Consider the following 21314-nt stretch of genomic DNA (forward strand, 5'->3'; position numbering starts at 1 on the left):
ATGTCTCTAAATTATCAAAATCCAAATAACGAAACCCTAATTGATAATGGTCCAATAATATAGAAATCGTGTGAGAAAACACAATGACGCACCTATATTTTTGTGCTTCAAAGCCCTGTCTGATTCAGATTCAGTCTCCAAATCAACCATCATAAACCCTTTTCAAAAGTGACAAAGTTTCATATTACCACCATCATCATCATCAAAACCCTCAAAAAATTTTAAAAACTTTTCAGTAAAACAGTCTACTTCATTCACCAAGATAAAAGCAATCAATTATCCATTTCGCCACGTGTGGCACACACGTCTTAAATTGTCACCACCGCCATCTTTCACTGACTCTTTTGCCTTGTTTACCGGGCGCTTCCTTGTTAGTTTCTTCCCCATACTTCCATGCGGGCTCTCTATGAAACCGACTCGCATTTTCCCGAGAAAGAGAGAGAAAAAAAAAAAAGCCAGAGTAAAAGAAAAGCAAAATAGTGTTACTGTTACCATTTCCAGTTTCGAAGCACGTAAGGCAAAGACAGAGAGATGGTGGAAAAAATTTATATTCTATAGAAGCTAGTAAAAAAGTCGCGGCATATTATGTTCACAAAGGTGAAGGGAAAACGACACTTTTCTCCGCAATGTTCCGCTTAATTTTTTATTTTAATCCTAAAATAATTTTGTAAAACTTTAGTCCCCTTGTCATTTGCAAATTTTAATGGCAAAAAGGTTATTAAAATTAAGTTAAAATTAGGGTTGGATTTAAATCAAAGTCAAATTTAAATTGAGTTTAAACTCGTTTAATCCTGAGCTTGATTTGATGTCATAATCAAATAAAATGTAATTAAAATAATATTTTTTAATATATTTTGATAGAAATGATATAATTTATTTATATAAAAAAATTTTAAATTTGTGAGCTTGACAAATTAAATACTTTTAAAGTTCAAACTTGAAAAAATTTAGCTTTTATACTTAACCTTATTTGAGTTGAGTTTTTTTCAGACTCATTCAAACTAAGTTAAAATTCAAATAAATTCGATACAAATTCAACTCTAATGAGAATTTTCTACATGATCAAAGGTGATTACAGCAAACTTGAGGGCTGCAAGTAATTCTCGCGACGAGGGTGGAGAGGTGACTGACAAGTTACCGGCTGCAGGCAGTTGTCGGGTGGGAGTGAGGGGTGAAGGCGGCACCATACTGAACTGTCAAGGCAGGGGGCACGCGAGGTGACCGGTTACGGGGACAACAGGTGAAGACAAAAAAAGCCTAAAATCAGTGACATACAATTTCTTGCCATATCGATTGTTTTTGTGGGCTGGTCTGGTTGATACCCCACGTTCGCCTCGATCAGGGCCCAAACTGCACGCTCTCTCCTTAAAAGAAACCCCTAACTCACTCTCTCTTGTGGCACGTGGATTTCAGTTTTCTTATTTTGTTTACAATTTCCAAAAACCCCAAACTCTTTTTGACTGGTACGTTTTTATTGTAATTAAATAAGTTGGATGGTTTTTATGCATGGTTTTGGAAAGGAAAGCATGTTTTTCTGGGTGTTACTATTATTGGACAAATATGCTTCTTCTTCCTTATTCTTCCAAAGCATTTTAAAATTCACATCTTTCCAAGTATATTCCATTATTGATAAATTATATATCTTCTTATATACTTGAAAATTATTAAAATTAAATTCAAAAGAAATCGAATTTGAACTTAGCTTGATTTGAGTAAAGTCAAACTCAAATTGGATTTGTTCAAGAGTCAAACTCAAATTCAACCTTGAATCAAGTTTTAAGTTTAGTTCGAGAATATATTCGATATAAAATAATTAAAATAATATCATTTTAATCAATTTAATTTGAATTTTTTCATGTTTACCAGTTTAATATCCCTAAAACTCAAACTCGTTTGAGTTGAATTCATTTTAGTCAAGTTTAAACTCGAATTTGAACAAATTCTGTTGAATCCAATTCTAAACATTATGGATGGATATTGGTTTATATGTAGCTATCATGCCACTTTGTAATTTTCCCAAGATGGTTTTAAATTAAACAGGGTTTATATTTATAATCCATATCTTGCACGCGCTGAGACAGTACAGTGCTAGGATAAGCTAGTTTTAGTAGTATAAAAATAATTAATTCAAGTTATAATATAAAAACAATTAATTAATTTAATCCTATGATTTTATTATTATTGATCCAACCAAGCCATCGGCATCTTTAAATAGCGGTTATCTCAAGCTTCTTCTCCCGCTAGAAACAAGCACTTCACAAAACCCTAAACCCCCGAAGCCAGTGAGCCAACCCACCAAAATCTTCAAAGTCGGAATCCTTTTGATTCAACCAATTGACTAGCCAAAACGGGTCTGCCTTTGTGGATGCTTGGGTTGGGTGCGGATCGGTTACGAACCGATATGAATCGTTTGCTAGCATTACTCTTCCACCAGGTCATCATGCATCTTCTTTAATTTCTCACTCTTTCTATAAGTTTTTTTTTTTTTAGGTTTTGTGATACTGATAATGGTTATTCTTTTTTTGATGATTTTGTTTTGGTTTAGGGAGTGTTGGATGAGCAATTCTTGCAACTCCAGCAACTTCAAGATGAGAGCACCCCAAACTTTGTATCTGAAGTGGTGAACATATATTTTCACGAGTCTGAAAAGCTCTTGAGGAATCTCAGATTAATACTGTAATTATCTTCTTCTTCTTTGACTTTAAATTTGTGTTCAGCAACAACATTTTTTAAACTAGTTTGCTCCCACATTGTTTCTGTTTACCAAAGATTGAAGAGTTTGATGGGTCTTCACTCTTCAGTTTTAAGCTCGAACTTGCGAAACAAGTGTGATGCATTTCTGAATTCTCAAAAAAGAAAAGAAAAATAACATTATGAAAGTAAATATCTATTGCGTAGTTTGTGAAGAAATGAACTGCTTTTGCCTATTTTCTTGTGCTTAAAGAGTAATGGGTTTGATAATCACTTTTTTTAAAGTCTGTATTAGTTAATAAGTGATTAATGAATGTGATGCTGGGATGGGGCAGGGTGGATAAAGAGTTCTCGGATTACAAGAAAATGGGAATACATTTGAATCAGATGATGGGCAGTAGCTCTAGCATAGGTGCAAATAGAGTCAGAAATGTTTGTGTTGCCTTTCGAGCCGCTTCTGAACAGCACAACCGTGCTGGGTATTGCCCCTTCTCCTTCTCTATTCTCGCGCTCTATCACACACACATGCACTCTCCATCCTCCTTTTCAATTTATAAAAAACATGGTTTTGCTGAAATGTGGGATACTCAGGTGTTTGAGAGCATTGGAGCTGCTGGAACACGAGTACTGCTATTTAAAGAACAAATTACACGAACTGTTTCAGGTATAAACCCAGAAGCTTTCTGCAATTCTTTTTTATCCTTTGTCGTTAAAAAATGAAGACTAACAGTACTTTTGGTGATTCTTTTATGTCATACAGATAGAGCAACAGAGAATACTGGCAGCCGGAGTTAGATATCCAATGCATATGTAATAAAACAACAAAGAGATAAACAAATAGCTTTAGGTTATTGGGTTCCACTTTCTTCTAGGTTTTTGCAAGTCATTGGCATGGCAGCAGGAGTGTCTTTATCAAAAATAATAATATTGAATAGTTATTCCTTTTTTCTTTTAATTTGAGCAAGCTTGGTTGTAAGTTAATTTAATGCAAAATCATCAGTTCTACTGATCTATCCATGGTCAAATGTTCAGCCTTTCTTTTTTGTTTTTTCTGTTTCTGGAATTTGTCCACATTTCTTAGCTTTTTTTTCTTTTTTTTCAATCCAAGTATTTTGAAGAAAAAGAAAGGTATTTTAAAATACCTTTTATGGAACACCAGTGAAGGGTGCGTGTATATATGTATATATATGTACCAGCTCTTAAGGCTCGAACCCTGGTTCAAGAAAAAGAACCAGAAAGAACCACCGAGTCCACAAAGGGCTAGTGGCCTAATTTACCAGATTTATATAATAATATGATTATTTCTTAGATCCCTACTTCTAAATTCTTTTTGGATTTAAGAAATAATAAACAATTTATAAAAGAGCATCTGTGATGTGTTCAAGAAAAAGAGAGGTATTTTAGAATACCTCTAATTTATTTGTGTTTCTTCCTTTCTTTCTTCTGTATTTCAGGTGTCATACCCCTTGAACCCGGGTGGTTGAAGCCAAATCACACGGCAAGAAACCACCCAGGTTACAAGGAAGAAAGACAGGTTTGGTCATCTTTAGCTTTATTTAAACGGTTAAGGATTTTAAAAGTAAGTACGGCAAAGGGAAAACGAATAATACAAAAAAGTATACGGGAATAAACCTTCGTATTTGGTTTCTCTCACAAATTTGTGGATTATTTTCAGTTTGTGCTAATGTTGGGAAATCTCATAATAATAATAATTGTGAAAGTATAACATCATAAAAGTCTCAAATTTAATGTTAAAAGATCGATGAAATATTTCATAATGTCTCTCTAATAATCTTATAATGAAAATTTAATACATAATTTACGACACAAAGACTTCTCTCAATTTCCAAATGAATAGAGAACGAAAAAAATTATACACACACACTGTATTGTCAATATATACACATACATTTTATTGTCAAAATTTATTAACCTTTCTTAGCTAGTAGAGAGTTATTTGTAAAAGTTAGAAATTAACTATTGGAAAATGTTTTTACACAAGGTAACAATTATTTAACAGTTAGCAAGTAATTGCCGCCCACTAAGTAAGTGCACTAATGGGTACCCAATAACCAAGAGCACACACATAACATATATTAGGTCAAACACACCTCTTAGAATAATACATCAAATTTCCAATAACTCTATAATGTGAAATACACAAGTCATCTACTCTTTTTTCTTTATTAATTTTAATATATTTTACTTTTATTTAATGTTGACGACATCTTTAAATTTTATTTTTGAATCCATTACTATCTATCGTCATAATTCATTCTCTTCAGAGTTCGATGTGCTAACAATAGTCGTCTGCATTGTTTCATAGAGCAAATTCTTATATCCTCTCTTAATGTGATCTATAAAACTCCATGAATATGGACTTTAATTCTTGAACAATTGTCCTAAAAGGGGGTTGTTTAGACTGGTTGCTAGCCTATCAATCCTCAACATGGGAAATGAATTGCCATGAACGTTAACTAATAAGTAGGGATGGCAATGGGGAGGGGCGGGGAGGGGATATCAATCCCCATCCCCGTGGGGAAAAATCCCCTCCCCATCCCCACGGGAAAAAATTCCCTCCCAATACCCGTAAATATAAATTTTAATTCTTTTATGTATTTCAATAAATAAAATAAATCATATTCTCCCAAAATATCACTTGCTACAAGAGCTATAAAATATTCATTATTATTTTAGTTCAAATACAAAGTTTTCATAAAATCTAACAATATGCAATAATCAATCTCTTCATTAGTAGCTCTTCATGTATATGATTTAGGGTAATTTTATAATAACATTAAATTTAACACTTTTCATTCACTTCAATTGATTTTATCAAGTTTATAATTTTTTTTTTTTTTGTGTAAAACCTGGTGGATTGACTAACTAAGTTTTGAAGTTGAAATAAAATTAATTTGGTGTATTTGCATTTTATGATAATGAGATTCTGGGGTCTTTTTAATATATTAGATTAATAGTTCAGAAATTAGTAAAAGTTGATAATTGATAATTAAAAAATTAGTAAAATTAAAGTTATAATTTTAATAAATCATAATGTAAAAATTTCTAGAACTTAATAGTTTAGAAGTTATTATATTAATATATTAGATTTAAGAGGTGGGAAGGGGTGGGGTGGGGAGGGGATGGGCCGGGCCGGGGCGGGGAAGGGAGGGGAGGGGCGGGGCGGGGAAGTATGTATCCCCGTCCCCGACTACGGGGATTTTTTTCATCCCCATCCCCGCCCCTTTCCCCTTTTTTATCGGGGAATCCCCTCCCCGTTAGGGTCGGGGAGGGTCGGGGCCCCTAAAATCGGGTCCAAATTGCCATCTCTATTAATAAGAAAGGAAAAAGAAATATGGAGATTTTGGAAAATAAATTGTGAAAGAGGCAAAGAATGTTCTACACTTATCCAAAGAGAGACATCTTGAAATAAAAAAATGCTTTTTTTAAAATTAAATTTAAAGTTTTGATTTTAAGAAAGTTGAGAAATTATTTCATAGTCTTACTTCATTTATGATAGATATAATAATACATTTTCAAAGCCAAAAACATATTTCTTAAATTAATTATTATTATAATAATTATTTTTCCTTAATAAAAAGGAAAAAATGAAGGAACACCATAATATATAAATGGGAAAAATTGGATGTAATATCAATGCTAAAACACAAAAGGTTATAATTACTTAAAAAGAGGAGGTATTTTAGAATACCTCTAATTTATTTATTTATTCATTTTCTTCTTCATTCTTCTTCCTTCTCCTCATTTGAGGGTGTCATATCCCTCGAACCCGGGTTATCAAAGCCAAAAGGCCTGAAACCACCGAGGAAACAAGGGAAGACAGCAAGCGCCATAACAACTTTTAATTAGAAGTAAAAAGAGCCAAATGACTATTTACTTTGCAAAACCTACTTCTCACCGATTAATTATTAAAAATTTAAATATTTATTCATCTATTAAATTTATTATTATTATTATAAATAAAATTGTTATTTATCAAAATATTTTAAAAAACTAAAAATTTGTCACATTTTCCTCCTAAATTTAAAATTTTAACTAAAAAAATAAATGTTTTCATCTTTGACGAATACTAATTATGTCTTAATTTGCTAGTTTTATCAGTCGATGTTACATGGAAATAGAACGAGATTGAGAGAGAAAGAATGCCATCGTCCCCATCTCCAACTGCTCACAATGGTGGGTGAAAAAATCCTAGAAGAAAATATTGATTTTTCAATTTTTGAGTAAGGAGAAATTTATTAAATTTTTTAACTTAGGGGGAAATGTAATTAATTTCTTTGTTTTTTTAATATTTTGATAAAGAAAAATTTTACCTATGACAATAACATTTAAATTTAATAGACAGATAGATATTTAAATTTTTGATAATTAACTAGTGAAAAGTTGGGTTTACACCAAACCTTATGTGGGAAATACATTTGGCCCAAAAAAAAAAATCACAAAATGGACTGTTTATATAGCAAACTAGTTTGTTCAAATTAATTGACATCTTAAGCTAATTAGTAATGTCTTTTTTTCTTAATTGCATTAAAATAGTTAATAGTAAAAAAATCGATAGATAAGTTCGTATTCTCTTCTCATTTATGATAGATAAAATTTATAAAAAAACATTTGTAAAAGGGAAACTTTTTATGAGACTTTTATGTGTTATATAAGAATAAGACTTTTAGACTCGAAAATTAATAAAATTGGTAGAGTATTAAAATTTTGAAAATAAAAGTTTGAGTATAAGCCTTTGTCGTACTTATAAAATCTTAACTTACGTGGTATAATAATTATAGATCTGATTATTGTGTTTCAGATTTATTTATCTAATAAATACGGACAATTACAGTTATAAAAAAAAAAAAAAGTAAGACTTTAAAAATGAAGTAATTGATAATTCTTCCAACAAAATTTCTTAATTTTCATTTTCACCTGCTGCGATTTGCTTATCATCCATTTTCTCATAAGTAACTGACTAAAATCAATTTTCTCATAAATAACTGACTAATGTGAGATAATTTAATTTTATCATGAAATGAAAGAAGACAACTTAAGTCCTTCATCATCTTCAATATTCCAGGGCTTCATTGGCATATGTGTTTTAACACAATATTTGTTTGATTATCACATTATTTGTAAATATATATACCTTATAAACGGATTAAATTTGTGGGTGGTGACAACTTGGCAATTAAAATATTATAATTGCAAAAGAAGAAAAAGGAGGTATTATAGATTACCTCTATTTTATTTATCCTGATTCTTCAGTTGCTTCTTCCTCTTTTTAATCGTGTCATGCCCCCTTGAACACCGGTTGTTGAGGTCCAAACGCAGAACATGTAACCAGCGAGGTAACAAGGAAGGAAAACAAAGCTATCCCCCTTTGCATTTATCATTTATGTTCTGGCTTCTCTCACAAATTTGTTAACTAAAACCAATAATCAATTATTTTCATTTTGTTAATAATGTTGGAAAATATTCATAATAATTGTGGAAATGTAACATCATAAATAACTCATGATCAATACTAAAGGATTGTTTTTTTTTTTTTTAAATCCTTTTTAGTCAACAAAATGTCATTAACATGTAATGAGAATATGGTGAAATTACTATTAGATTGTTTGACATACACACAATAGTTATTATCAATCATCGTAAACTTGAAAGAGATACTGATTTGATAAAATCTTATATATTATTGTCTGAATGATTGCTTTTGGGTCATAAATAGATCATTCGAGCTTACAAACTTTATGCTCTTGACCCTTTACAACAATGTCTTCTAGTTATTTCATTTAAAATTTCTCATCCAATTCTCCATTGAGCTTTTTCCAACATCTAGCACGTTGAGTTTCACTAAATAGTGCATCTTACAACAAATATTCAATGGTTTGACGGGTGATCCCCTTGTTTGCAATAAATGACATATTTCTCTCATCTTGTATTGTTATAAATAATAAATTTGATAGCCTTTTCTCAAGTCGATCCTTTATATTTTTCTGAATTTTTACATTTTTATCTAATATAAGAAATTATCATTATGTTAATAGTTGTATTGTCAAACATTCGTTAATTTCAAAAAAGTCAATTTCTCCCTTACCTTGTAAAATTTTTTAATTTAGTTAATTTTTTTATAAAATTATTGAAAAGACAAAAAAAAAAACTCTCAAACTAAATAATACTTTATTTTCAAAATTTTATTAAATAATTTTATATCCTAATTTATATTAATTTTAATTAAAAATAATAAAAAATTATTAATACAAATATAGTTATAGATGCCAGTAATTTATAAATAACTATTAGGGATAACTTGTAATTTAAAAAAAAATTAGGGATGTTATTGAAATTTTAAGGGACCTTTTGAAAGTAAAAAAATTTGGGCTGTTAATGAAATCTAAGAGTTTTTCGACATTTAAAAACAATAGAGGTGTTTTTGAAATTTTAAAAATTTTCATGTCCTTTAAAAGTTTTAAAATTGACAATTATACCCTAAAACACATAATAAATAAGAGTGGCAAATGTGTGTGTCATGCGCACACACTAGGGTGGATATGTAATTTTATAAATAAGATGAAGAAAATAACCATTTACTCTTAATAAGTTAATTGACATCTTACAATACACTTTTATTATTGATATAAAGTTTTTTATTATTAAAATTAAAAGTAATATTATGTATATAATTTTATATATAAATTATAATATATTATTATATAATTAGATAGTTAAAAACTAAAAATAAAATAATATTCAATTATATAATGACACATATTTATTTATATATAAAATTGTATATATAATTTTTTTATAAACATGTGAAAAATTAGTTTTTTATAAATTTAATAGGTAAAAATATATCCTCCTATGGGAACTTTGAGTAGCCTAAATGAATCCTAAATTTAATTTAAAATATTAAAAAAATAAAATTTAAGAAAATTATATATATAATTTTATATATAAATAATAATATATAATATGGTGAGGTATTATTTTATTTTTGATTTTTAATAATTTAATTATATTAAAATTAATTATTTATATATAAAATCAGAAAATACCTAAACATATTATTCGTACAGTCCGCCTCATCACGTCTATAAATCACCACAACCCTGTCCTTCAACGTCAGCTGCGCATTAAATTTCACATTTCTTCAACTTTAACGTTCACTTTTCTCTCTAACGTACACTCAAACAATCTTGTTTACGAGATTTAAATCGACAAGTGAGGTAAAACTGAGAAAAATGAAGGGGGGTGTGGTGGTGGACGATGGCTTTATCTATGCACAAGAGACCCATCTCACTGTGTTGAAGACGTCGCTGTTCTTCGCCAACGACGGCTTCACTGTTTACGACTGCAAGGGTGAGTTAGTCTTCCGAGTTGACTCGTACGGTCCCGACACTCGTGACAGAGATGAAATCGTTCTCATGGACGCCCACGGCAAGTGCCTCCTCACTGTCCGCAGAAAGGTATTGATTTGATACTATTAAATGTTTTTGAATTGGTGAATTGACTCAGCCTTACCAGATTTGGGTTGATTGAGTCGACACAGCGAGTTTCGTTAATCGATATGGTGTTTGATTTCGATGAACAGAGGCCAAGTTTACATCAACGGTGGGAGGGGTTTGTAGGGGAGAGAATGGAGGGTCAGAAACCGATTTTTAGCGTGCGTAGATCGTCGATAATCGGACGGTCCAGCGTGACGGTAGAGATTTACGAGAATCCAGGTGAGGAGTACCAGATCGAAGGAAACTTCGCTCAGCGCTGCTGCACGATCTTCAATGCGATGAAGGAATCAGTGGCTGAGATTCGACGCAAAGTTGATGCGTCAACGCAAGTAATGCTTGGTAAAGATGTGTTCTCATTGCGGCTAAAGCCTGGATTTGATGGGGCCTTCGCCATGGGATTGGTGCTCGTGCTTGATCAGATTAACGGTGACGATGATGTGGAGGACAATGGGGTTTTGATGGACCCTCCGACAGAGGAATAATTTTTTAAAGTTTTTAGTTGGGAAACTTTTTCTTATTGTAATACGAATGAGACATTTTATGAGTTAACAAACCTTTTCTGATCAGTTATTTACAATTTAATAACGTTTTCAAATGACCTAAGTGATCATTGCAACTATAAATGTTTTTAAAATTCGATCAGATTTCCTGGTTCAACCAGTTCAATTAAGAATCCACCTATAGTTTATCCCGGTATTTACAAAAAATTACTGTAATATAAGATTCGATTAAATATAATTAAAACCGATAAATTGGGTGAATCCAACCAAATCAGATTTAACCCAATCTTATTATTTTAACCCTAATTTTAATTTTCATTATTTTTCTGAGTGTTTTTTGTTTTAATGAATTAAATTCATGGTTTAAAAAAGTAAATATACTTTATTGTTAGTGGTAATAGTATAAATTTACTTTTAATAAATTTCATATAATTTATATTTAAAATACGTGTTAAATATTTGATTTTATTTAATAAATTAATCATAATTTGATAATAAATTAAATTGGTTAATCAAATCATGAGTTATTAAGACATTCAATTTCATAATTAATTTAATTTTAAAAATATTAATAATTATTGTACCGAATAACTTAAAGCATTTAAACTTTTTTTTAAAATTATACTATTTTATTAAGTCTACTAATTTTTTACTCTGGTCATAAATGGATTTCATCAGCTTAATACTTAATTTGTTGGCAGGTTGGGGGATGGGCAGCCACAACTACATTCCAAATTACAGTATATTCCATACCATTAAAAAACAAAAACATCAATTAAATCCAAAAATAGAAAATTATATATACGAATGAAGTAGGCCATGCAGATAAATAATTTCCCTTTGTAGACGTATGTATACTGTAACCTACGGTATCTTCCAAATTTGCTAATGTCAATGTTTTGCCTTCAAACGTTAGGCGAGCAGAGGAAGAACGATACCTTATCTTTTGTTTATAAACCGCAAATTTGATATGATTTGACATCTGTGGCTGGCTATGCCTGCCTCTATGACATGTGAACCACAAATTGTTAATAAGATTTTTCTGAAGCAAATAATCTGATGATGTATTCTTATCTATATATAAATAAAATTTAGTATATCCTAACTTTGTATATATTAAATTAAATTACTACTATCATAATTGAATTAGCAATAAGGCTTGCTTTGGAAATACGAAGACTTTGTGAATGCTTTAGGGTTTGGAAGACGGCTTGAGAACTCAAAAGACATGGATGTTTTAGACTAAAGAAGAAGCTAAATTATGGGTTCGTGGCATTTTTATAGACGATATTTGATTAAGTGAAAAACGATCTCAATTGATCATGGCAAGTTGGTGGCACGTGTCATCTATTTAGTAAGGCACTTGAACTGTACCTAATAAGCAATCGTGATGATTTCAATGATCATAATGTATGTATAACACACCAAATATAATAACACACCGATGTAGTGCATTAAACGTACGGTGGAAACGTCATTTTTACGATGTACTTTAAAATATCATCTATAAAAATGCCATGAACCCATAAAAATAAATAAACGGTCGTCAATCTGTATATTAAAAATAGATACGTATAATTTTATTAAATAAATTACAACAAAGATTTTAGTTGGGTTTAGAATGTGGATTCTAATAAAAACATTCTTGAATTAATGAAGTTATGTGAATATTGAGAATGTTAAAATAAGATACATTTCTTCGTTAAAATTTCAACACGGATGGATCCAATTTTCAAGTCAGCTGAATTCAGAACCTGCTGATCAAATCAAATGATTCAATTGAAGGGTGATTTTCTTATTATTTTTGCTTTACAAGAATATGGTGCTTACATTGCTGAAGATGACTAGAAAAAAATAATCCATCAGCAAGAATAAAAGATTTAAGTTAGCCGTATACTGGTCTGATACAACTATACATTTCAGTCTTCCCCTTAACTGATTCATAATCAAATTAATGGAACTGGGACACAACCCTTTTTACTAAATCATAACCGTAACATCAGGATGAGCGTTGCCATACAAGTGAAAATCGATGATCCGAGGCATTCTAGAGTTCCCATACCCTGCATATTTGGCTTGTAGATCAATTAGGAGGCCTATTGTTAAAAGCAAATTATAATCATGAAACAAAAATGCGAGTAATGGGATGATCATACCCGGAAAGGCACGAGGGATGAGGCTGCTGAAGCAGGAAAAAGTCCGGTGAACCCAATATCATATGCAATGCTCCCATCAGCTTTAAACAATCCAAAGTTCCTCTCTGATGTTGGCCCTGGCTTCAGATTTTCATTAAACAATGCAAAGACGTAAACCCTCACAGGAATCTTTGGTTTATAGGGGGTTCCCTTCTTTTTGGATAGCTTTTTCCTCAGATTTTTGTTGTAAGTCCTTGCGTTTTTTGCAGTAGCACCTGCCTCATTTGCATCCCCATGGGATGCCCAACCAGTTTCAGAAACTATTACTTCCATTTTCTCGAATCCGGCCTTTTCCAACGCAAAATAAGCCGCATCAACCTGAGCATCGAACATGTTATCATAATGTAGATTAGACTTTGCATCATGAATACCAGCATTTGACTGGAAAAGAGCATATTTAATATCAATATGCTCAGGATCGTTCTTGTAGGCTAGAAATGGATATGCATTGATGTAAAATGGAGAACCAATCTGGGAAAAAAACTGTAAAAGGGGCTTCATAAATTGCAACACATCTTCCTTGAAAACGCAGGCAGATGGGGGGTAAGAATTAGCAAACACAGCCTCTGAATGTGGGCTTGAGACTTCAACTGTTTTATGCAATCCCAGCCTGTAAAGGGCACTGTAAACATTCTTCACCGCAGGCAGTAGAACCTCCCACAGTTCCATTTCAGTGGCCCCCAGAATTTCATTTCCCACAGCGATTCCACGAATTCGAGTTCCAGGAAGGAATGGCTGCACATTTTCTTTTATCCAATTCATGGCGCGATCCTCACCTATACTTATCTCTTTCAAATATTCATTTCCAAGTCCCACTATGATCTCTATTCCAGAGCCTTTGAAGGCCTTAAGGACACTATGATCTGCATCATAGATTCGAATGTTTTTAATCTTAGCAGCTTTTAGAAGTGTCACCACGCTTTCGGGTGGTGGTATATTGTCTGCTATCCTGCCATAGTTTACTCCATAAGTTCCGGTGAAGGCATTAACTGTCAAAACAAACAGCAGAATTATTTTAATACAAATTCATAATGATATAGGCCAAAGCAAATTTCATTACAACTAATTCATTTGAGGAAAAGATGCCCCTAAAGAGCATAGTTTAATAAAATCAGTGATAAAATGGTTTCCAAGGATAAATAACAGAACAGCCCACCAAAAATTAAAACTAATAAAATAAAAAAATTTCTCTTGCGATCTTTCTCTACTCAATATATGAAGAACTTGTTGCTAATTCATCCAAAGGGTATCAAAATTTTATTCTAATTAATTAAAACATTGAATGTAACAAATTTCCTTCTACATGATGATGAGTTGACCAGCTAAATAGAGATTTGCATGTTGCACAATTAACAAGAATGAGAATTTAGAACAGGGCACATACCACAAGATGAGATGACAGAGAAGATGAGGAGCCATAGGAAGAAAGAAGAGAAAGACATTTGAGAGGAGGTGAATTGATGAGAGAAAGTGCATTCCATTTGATGAAAAGGTATGTTGGATTGTGAAAGCCAAGCTTTTGTAGCTCAAAAAAAGCTGAAAAAAGATGATACTTGTTCTTCAGGCATGCCATAGACCCCAGGAAATACAATAAAGATTCTTAGCCTTGGAACAAAGATGATGTCAAAGATTCTTAACCTTGATCATACAGAGATGATATTAGCACAGATTCTTACCTTTACTCACAAAGTATACCTTTTTCGCTTTCAAATCTTGAAGCCGTTTTCTCTCATTTTTGGATTTCTTTCTAAAGTTCAAACTTTTTCATTTAATTGATATACTTTTCTTGGTACATAGGAGTTTGAAGCTTCTTCCTTTTGGCTGAGCCAACCCACCGGTTTAATGCTTGTGGAGGAGGATTTTGGCACGGTAATTTCGACTTTGAACCTACATGGGACATTCAGTTGCTTTTCACCTAAAGAATAGTTTATTTTATAAACAAAATAATAGTATTTCAATTACAATATTTTATATTACAATTTAGGGGGCGTTTGGTTCAAGTTATTGAAGATTATTTTGGTAATCTATCTTTTATTTTTTTGTTTGATTTGTCAGTAATAAAATATTACAGTAATCTTCTATTACCAATGTTGACGTGACATGTAATATAGGTGGTAATCTGATTACCACATTTATTTTAGGTATTTAAATATTACCAAGATAATCTTGATTTTATTATAATTATATTATAATTTATTAATTTTTTGAGATAAAAATAAATTTATTTTTAATTAATATGACAAATAATAAAAAAAATATTTAAAAATAATTATATTTAAGGGTATTTAAATAAAATAACTTACTAGTAATCTTTTATTACCTTTAACCAAACATAATAATTATTTATATTTACCAAATTTTATCAAACATAGTAATCATTTATACCCAGTAATTTTCTAAGTAATCTATCTTTAAGAGAATCTTTCTATTTTGATAATAAAACATTAACCAAACCAAACATCCCCTTAGTGTTTGTAATGACTGAAACATCATTATTCGTTAAAAACTTTTGGATTATCAATACCCACATAGATTTGAAGGGGTATCATAATATTATGCATAGTGAGAACTGAAAGCTGCCCCTTAATATGAGAGAAACGGTTCTTCTGATGATGAAGACAAATAATGAGCTTGTAAAACTTTTACCATTTAAGAAAATAGAGCTGTGATGAATCATTTCCAGCAATGACTACAAATTCATCCGTAGAAGCACCCAGCAACCAAGGAAAATAAGAAGGCTATGCAAGCATTTAAATTCAGTTACTAACCATAGGATAAATAGAGTTTACAAGTCTAGAAACTAGGTTCCTGCACAATACAACATTAGGTGGCTGCATCATCTACCTCCTGATCTAAGGATACAGATTGATTTCTTCCTGCACAATTAAATCTACAAACACCATCAACAAGTTGAATGTTACAGTCATCCAATACGTCTCAAAAAGTTACAGGAAAAATGACAAGATATAGGAGTATTATATGGGCTAAAGTTCATGGATAAATAGTACAGCAAAGTTAACAGCTCACTGGAGCTGGCTGTTGTGGGGCTTCAGTTCGCCCCATTTGCTCAACTTTCCCAATTTCAATAACCTCTGCATCGATTTCTTTGCCTTTCTCATCAACCTGCACAGTAGAATTCTCTTCATTCTTTGGCTCGTCTTGCTTATCTTTGTTCTCAACATGGGTTGCAGGTGCTGATCTGTTGGCTTGCTCTTTCTTCACTCCCCCATTTGCATCCGTGGTCATAGCATCAGGGTTGTCCACTTTGTTGTCATCACTAGCACCAGTCCCTTTCTCACTCCGAGGATCATTTTCCAGAGAGTCTTCAACCTTCTCTTTTTCATTTGAAGTTACTTCAGTAGCTGTCTCTTCAGTTTCTGGCTTCTGCACTTCTATTGCACTTTCAATTATTTTAGCATCAGGAACTCCTTTTTCTTTGTTCTCCTTGGATTCCTCGACAGGTTTTTCATTCTCTGCACCAGTTTTCTCCAAATTGACATCTTTGTTTACAGTCTTGTCCAATTCTTGTGTTTTCTCATCTTTCTCAGTAACTTCTGCATCCTGCATTTCAACATCTTTCTCCCCCTCAGTTTTCTCTGGAGTAGCTTCAGCTTCTTTGTTATCCTTCTTTGACCCCGACAATGATTTTCGGCCTCGCTTCTTTGGAGGCTCCTTTTCTGGAGTTGGAGTTGCCTTGGCCTTCTCACTTATCCTTGCGGATCTCCTTGGGGTCTCACCAGTGCCCCAATCAAACTCTGAGATTTTAGGACTACCAGGATGAGATTTTAGGTACTGCTCCAGTTGTTTTCTGTTAATAATCTCCTCCCCAGTAGGAGCAATAAACATGATCTCACTTTTCCTCGGGGTACCCCCTTTCTTCGGCAAGTACTGCAAGAATCAGAGCAAAGAGTATCTTTGTGAGTTACACAGCCATAACCACACACGATAATCACATTGCACTCAGGCCTTTTCACACTGAGACAGCAAAAAGCACAAAAGAAATAATGCAAAGATCATCAAACCTGTACAAACAGTGCCTATATCTATCCACTTTTGTAAATATTGAATCTAGAAGTGATTAACTGACACTAAATGACAACAAATATTCTCTAGAAAGGCATTTAGTCCTTCTCCTCTAGCCTAGTGTGCACCAATTATTCATCAACACCACACCAGCTAACAATGTGCACCAAGTACTGCATCTCCTCCGTGAACAAACTTAAACAGTGGCAAGAAATTTTATCTTAAAAGAAGCCACATATATCAGAGCACACTGGAAACATATAAGTTATATCTCTCCAGACATTCTAGCACAAACATGCCCATTGATTTTGACAGTAAAATTTATCATACCTATCCTTTTAAGTTAGGAAAACAATATCTATGAATGTTGTATAATGGGCTCCCTTTAAGCTTCTATAGACCATGCCATGTCTCCCGTTAATTGGCATGTAATGATAATCCAGAACAAATCACCCTTAACTTCATAGTCAAAAACCACTAAAAAATATATAATACCTTATCCACACCTAAATAACATAGACTTTCCAAACTCAGGATATGCTCAGTCATCCACCACTTGTATTACTATTACATTTTTTTAATCATAATTTTCTTTTGGTTGTTAAATAAAACCAACTAGAGTCCCATCAGGAGAAAACATTATTGATCATATCACCTCATCAGTCAGTAATAGGGTGCTCACTCAGCACATGTAGCTGCTTAATTAACCAGTCAAACAAGAGGAAAATAACTTTACTAAGTGGCAGAATTGAGCCAATCGAAGCAAAAAAAAAAAGAAACACTGATGACAAGTAAAACTCATATCCACTTCAGATGTAATAACATGTAGAGTTGAGATGGCATGTCATTATATTAATATTCACTAAAGGCTTTTAAACAAAGAAATATACAACCATTTAAGCTATTATGTTACATAACTAAATGATTTAAAATTCAAACAACCATGAAACGAGGTACAAGCTCCTCATGGATACAAATTAGTCTTGAATATCATTATTTTTTTGTGCACTGCACAAAGTTTATTGATGTCAAATAATATAAGTACCACAAAAAGCAGCAACATGAAAAAAGAAAACAATTTTTTTTATTTAAGAGAAGATTTAGCATGTCACCTTGACAACGAAAAAATTTTAAAAAGTAATAAATGGTCAAAAGATTTTATTAGTGTCCCATAAAAGAAATTTAAAAAAATATATATGAAGAATTTAATGAAACTAAAACAACACTATCCTCGCAAAACCACATAAGGAAAAAAGAATTGGTAGGGGGAAAACTTTCTGTTTCCTCAAAGCTTATTTGTTTTACTTTAAGATGAATGTCACTACAGCCTTATGATATCTTGCATCTATATGCAATATAGTTTGGCATCAAGCCCTAGACAACTACGCTTGTTTCTATTAAAAGATGTTTAAATGATTTAGACCTCAAGCAGGAAGAGATGGAGAAAAGACAAACAAAAAGCATATAAAAGCCACGGTTGATATTCAAAGGAAAAGGACATGCTTGAGAGAATTTGATTTCCAGCATTTCCCCTATCTTCCTGGGTGTGCTTTCCATGATGCAATTAGAGAAATAAATAGATAAAATATTCTTGTATTTCATTTCTAGCTTTGTTATAAAAAACAAGTTTAGGTCACATTTAGAAGAAGTAATCCGCTAACTTAGGCTACACATATCAAAAGTAAATTTTTAGATAAAAATTATATACCAAATCATGAAGGTGACAACAAATTTCTGTACTTCTTTGAATTATAATAGAAGCAGCCCCATTCTTCATATTGAGATTTCCTATAATAATCATTGTCATCTCTTGCACTACTTGCACAGAATTATCATCAAACCAGGAAGAAGCATATCAATGATCCATCTATACATATATTACTAATAAGAATAATTATTCCATCAAAATACAGAAATGGAAAGCAATATATTCAATGAAGAAAAACAGACGGAAAAGTCAAATGCATAACACACTGAGCAAATGCAGAGGAAATCTTCATAATTGCATAACACATGGTGTAACTTGTCACCATTATAAATCTGAGCATATTAACTAAAGATCTCACTAAAGCAGGATCCTGACAGAGATAAATATAATAACAAACTATAATAAAACCCCTGTTCTCTGCAATCATAAAGACTTTAACCCCAAAAAGGACAATTTATCAATAATATCACAGACATTGAACCCTTCATACTCCAGAACAGCTACAATAGTTTAAGATATTTGTAAGTATACACCATCAACAAATCCAACTTGCTATGCAAGGTCAAGATGATCTATAAAACAGTCAAATAAAATGCAAAATAACCCAAAAAATTTATCTCCCGCCAAAGTAGCCCTATGGACTATTCATTTTTCTTAATACTAAAAGTTATTTAACAAAGGGCATACAAGGATGGCATAGTCCCAGTGGACAAAAGCTATACCAAGAAAACCAGATTGACTATAAAACAAGAAAAAACTCTAACTTAACAACTTGGGGGAAATGCTAGAATAACCATGTATCAACTTGAAAAAAAGTAGTTATGAACCAATACCAGGATGGAGTTAGAGCATTGGAGCAGAAAACTCAAAAACCTCGTATGTACTTAAGGAAACAAATGCCAGTCTCTGTATCTATGGAGATATGATTTATCATTGAAATTAAAAGAAGCATGACCAAGAAAACAACTATGCAGTAACCATTTTTTTACTGAAACTATAAGTTTCAAAATCAGAGCTATGCACTTGGCAAATACTTCCTAAAAGGTGATATTTCATAAAACTCTAGTAAGTTTATATGAAGAAACCCTGTTTCAGTTTCCTATGTATCAAATTTCAGTTCCATAAAACTCTGGAAGAAATTTTGGTTGAATGCTTCCAGTAAAATGGCCCTGTCCAAACTCTACTCACTAAGTATGTACAAGAAACAAAGCTTTTCTGCAAATAAATTTATCATTAATTTTTGGCAGGAAAATAAAGAAATGTTCATTTAAATTTTATCAAAGACTTGAAAAATAAGGATTAATTTCACTTGGATATAAATAACTAGTTAAAATTCCAAGTGCATTGTTTGTTCTCTACAGTTTTCCGGTGAAGAACTATTAAACATAAGGAAACGAAAATTTTCCCAAATTAGTGGGAAAAGGATAAAATTTTAGGTGGAAAAAATAGAAAAAACCAAAGGGAAAGGACTCCCTAACTGCACCAACAACCAACAACAAAAGGTAAAACCTTTACAGAAAACCCTAAACAGCAAAGTTCCACCAAAAATTTTGAAAAACCCTAAACATAAAACTCAGAACAGCCCCAAAATTTTACCTACAAATACTTCAAATTTACTGAAAATTAAATAAAAAAAACAAGGAAAATGGAAATTAACTTCAAAAGAGAATTAAAGATTAAAACTTTACAACCAACCCTAGCTAAAAAATCAGCACAACCAAAATTCCGCCAAAAACAACAATTCAAACCAACAAATAAATATAGAAAAACATAGCTTACCATAAATTAAACCACACTCACAAGCTTCCCCAACAAATCATAAAGTTCAAACCTCGAAGAACAAAAACCATAACTCTAGCTACTCAAACACAGAAAACAAAGAAAATAAGATTTAAAGAAAGAAGAAGAAACCATTTTCTTCCAAGCAGGAGGTGCTGGTAGCTCAACAGAAATAACTTCCTCTTTGCTCTCCATTTCACCTGCAAAACCAAAAATAAAATAACCAAACTAAATCCTGTTCTCTCTTTTTGTCTCCCCAAAAGTGGTGTCACAGATACCGTTGAGAGATTTTTAGATATGTTTTGTTTTTTTTATTTATTTTTTAATGAATTTTCTCAGTTGCTAATTCCATCCAAAGTGTTCACGATCTCGGGTAGAGATATGATAAAGTTACAACTAGAGGCACAATATTTAATAAGATTTTGAAACCATCCAATAGTAACTGGACACGTACCCTATTATAGCTGATTTGCCGACCAGCCTGCTGGGTTTTGAAGTTAAATGCTCTTAGATGTTAGCACGTGTGCTTTCTTTTTTTGTAGTGATAGTTGTACTTAAAAATCTCATGGTTGGCGTGTGATCCAGTAAAATAACTAAATTATATGTTGTGCTCCCCCAATCTCAGTTATGGCGCGTGATCCACAGCCACAACTGTCTGGAACGATAAGAAAAGAATAAAATCACTGAAAATTTATGATAATCGGACATAGTCCTCACGTTTTGTATTATTAGATTTCATTATTATTTTTATTAGAATTTTGTATTTTATAAAAGAATAATATTATATATATATTTTATATTTAATTTAAATATATAAATGATATATTATTATTTTATTTTTAATTTAAAATTATTAAATTATATGATGATATATATAAATTATGTATCAATAGTATATACA

At 31.9% G+C, this 21314-nt stretch overlaps 4 protein-coding genes across 5 annotated transcripts; 2 read left to right on the forward strand and 2 right to left on the reverse strand.

The window, feature by feature from the left end:
* The first annotated feature begins 2365 nt into the window (after window positions 1-2365).
* On the forward strand, window positions 2366-3361 carry LOC123217958 (pseudo histidine-containing phosphotransfer protein 6-like). Its single transcript, XM_044639066.1, has 4 exons — window positions 2366-2434; window positions 2546-2676; window positions 3027-3170; window positions 3283-3361. The coding sequence occupies exons 1-4, from the start codon at window positions 2366-2368 to the stop codon at window positions 3359-3361; spliced, it is 423 nt and encodes a 140-aa protein (XP_044495001.1).
* A 6420-nt stretch (window positions 3362-9781) lies between these two features.
* LOC123218407 (protein LURP-one-related 12-like) lies at window positions 9782-10774 on the forward strand. Of its 2 annotated transcripts, none has more exons than XM_044639862.1 (2): window positions 9782-10169; window positions 10253-10774. In XM_044639862.1, the coding sequence occupies exons 1-2, from the start codon at window positions 9945-9947 to the stop codon at window positions 10688-10690; spliced, it is 663 nt and encodes a 220-aa protein (XP_044495797.1). In that variant the 5' UTR covers window positions 9782-9944; the 3' UTR covers window positions 10691-10774. The 2 variants fall into 2 exon arrangements, with proteins under 2 accessions (XP_044495797.1, XP_044495798.1); XM_044639863.1 differs by having other exon boundaries at window positions 10295-10774.
* A 1706-nt stretch (window positions 10775-12480) lies between these two features.
* Window positions 12481-14416, reverse strand: LOC123219494 (glucan endo-1,3-beta-glucosidase 14). The gene is made up of 3 exons (XM_044641481.1): window positions 14288-14416; window positions 12865-13892; window positions 12481-12771 (listed from the first exon to the last, which is right to left on the reverse strand). Exons 1-3 carry the CDS (start codon window positions 14382-14384, stop codon window positions 12694-12696), a joined length of 1203 nt encoding a protein of 400 aa, XP_044497416.1. The 5' UTR covers window positions 14385-14416; the 3' UTR covers window positions 12481-12693.
* Window positions 14417-15648: 1232 nt separating this feature from the next.
* LOC123217978 (methyl-CpG-binding domain-containing protein 11-like) lies at window positions 15649-20746 on the reverse strand. Its single transcript, XM_044639095.1, has 2 exons — window positions 20546-20746; window positions 15649-16791 (listed from the first exon to the last, which is right to left on the reverse strand). The coding sequence occupies exons 1-2, from the start codon at window positions 20606-20608 to the stop codon at window positions 15919-15921; spliced, it is 936 nt and encodes a 311-aa protein (XP_044495030.1). The 5' UTR covers window positions 20609-20746; the 3' UTR covers window positions 15649-15918.
* Window positions 20747-21314: the final 568 nt, after the last annotated feature.

The sequence above is a fragment of the Mangifera indica genome, chromosome 6 (genome assembly GCF_011075055.1).
Source record: "Mangifera indica cultivar Alphonso chromosome 6, CATAS_Mindica_2.1, whole genome shotgun sequence".
Taxonomy (NCBI): domain Eukaryota; kingdom Viridiplantae; phylum Streptophyta; class Magnoliopsida; order Sapindales; family Anacardiaceae; genus Mangifera; species Mangifera indica.

Coding starts and splice junctions, on each gene's coding strand:
- LOC123217958 (XM_044639066.1), top strand. CDS start 2,366: ATGCTTGGGTTGGGTGCGGATCGGTTACGAACCGATATGAATCGTTTG. Junction 2,435..2,545: donor TAGCATTACTCTTCCACCAG/GTCATCATGCAT, acceptor GTTTTGGTTTAG/GGAGTGTTGGATGAGCAATT. Junction 3,171..3,282: donor GAACAGCACAACCGTGCTGG/GTATTGCCCCTT, acceptor TGGGATACTCAG/GTGTTTGAGAGCATTGGAGC.
- LOC123218407 (XM_044639862.1), top strand. CDS start 9,945: ATGAAGGGGGGTGTGGTGGTGGACGATGGCTTTATCTATGCACAAGAG. Junction 10,170..10,252: donor TCCTCACTGTCCGCAGAAAG/GTATTGATTTGA, acceptor GAGTCGACACAG/CGAGTTTCGTTAATCGATAT.
- LOC123217978 (XM_044639095.1), bottom strand. CDS start 20,608: ATGGAGAGCAAAGAGGAAGTTATTTCTGTTGAGCTACCAGCACCTCCT. Junction 16,792..20,545: donor CTCCTGCTTGGAAGAAAATG/GTTTCTTCTTCT, acceptor TGATTCTTGCAG/TACTTGCCGAAGAAAGGGGG.
- LOC123219494 (XM_044641481.1), bottom strand. CDS start 14,384: ATGGAATGCACTTTCTCTCATCAATTCACCTCCTCTCAAATGTCTTTC. Junction 13,893..14,287: donor CTCTGTCATCTCATCTTGTG/GTATGTGCCCTG, acceptor TTGTTTTGACAG/TTAATGCCTTCACCGGAACT. Junction 12,772..12,864: donor CATCCCTCGTGCCTTTCCGG/GTATGATCATCC, acceptor CCAAATATGCAG/GGTATGGGAACTCTAGAATG.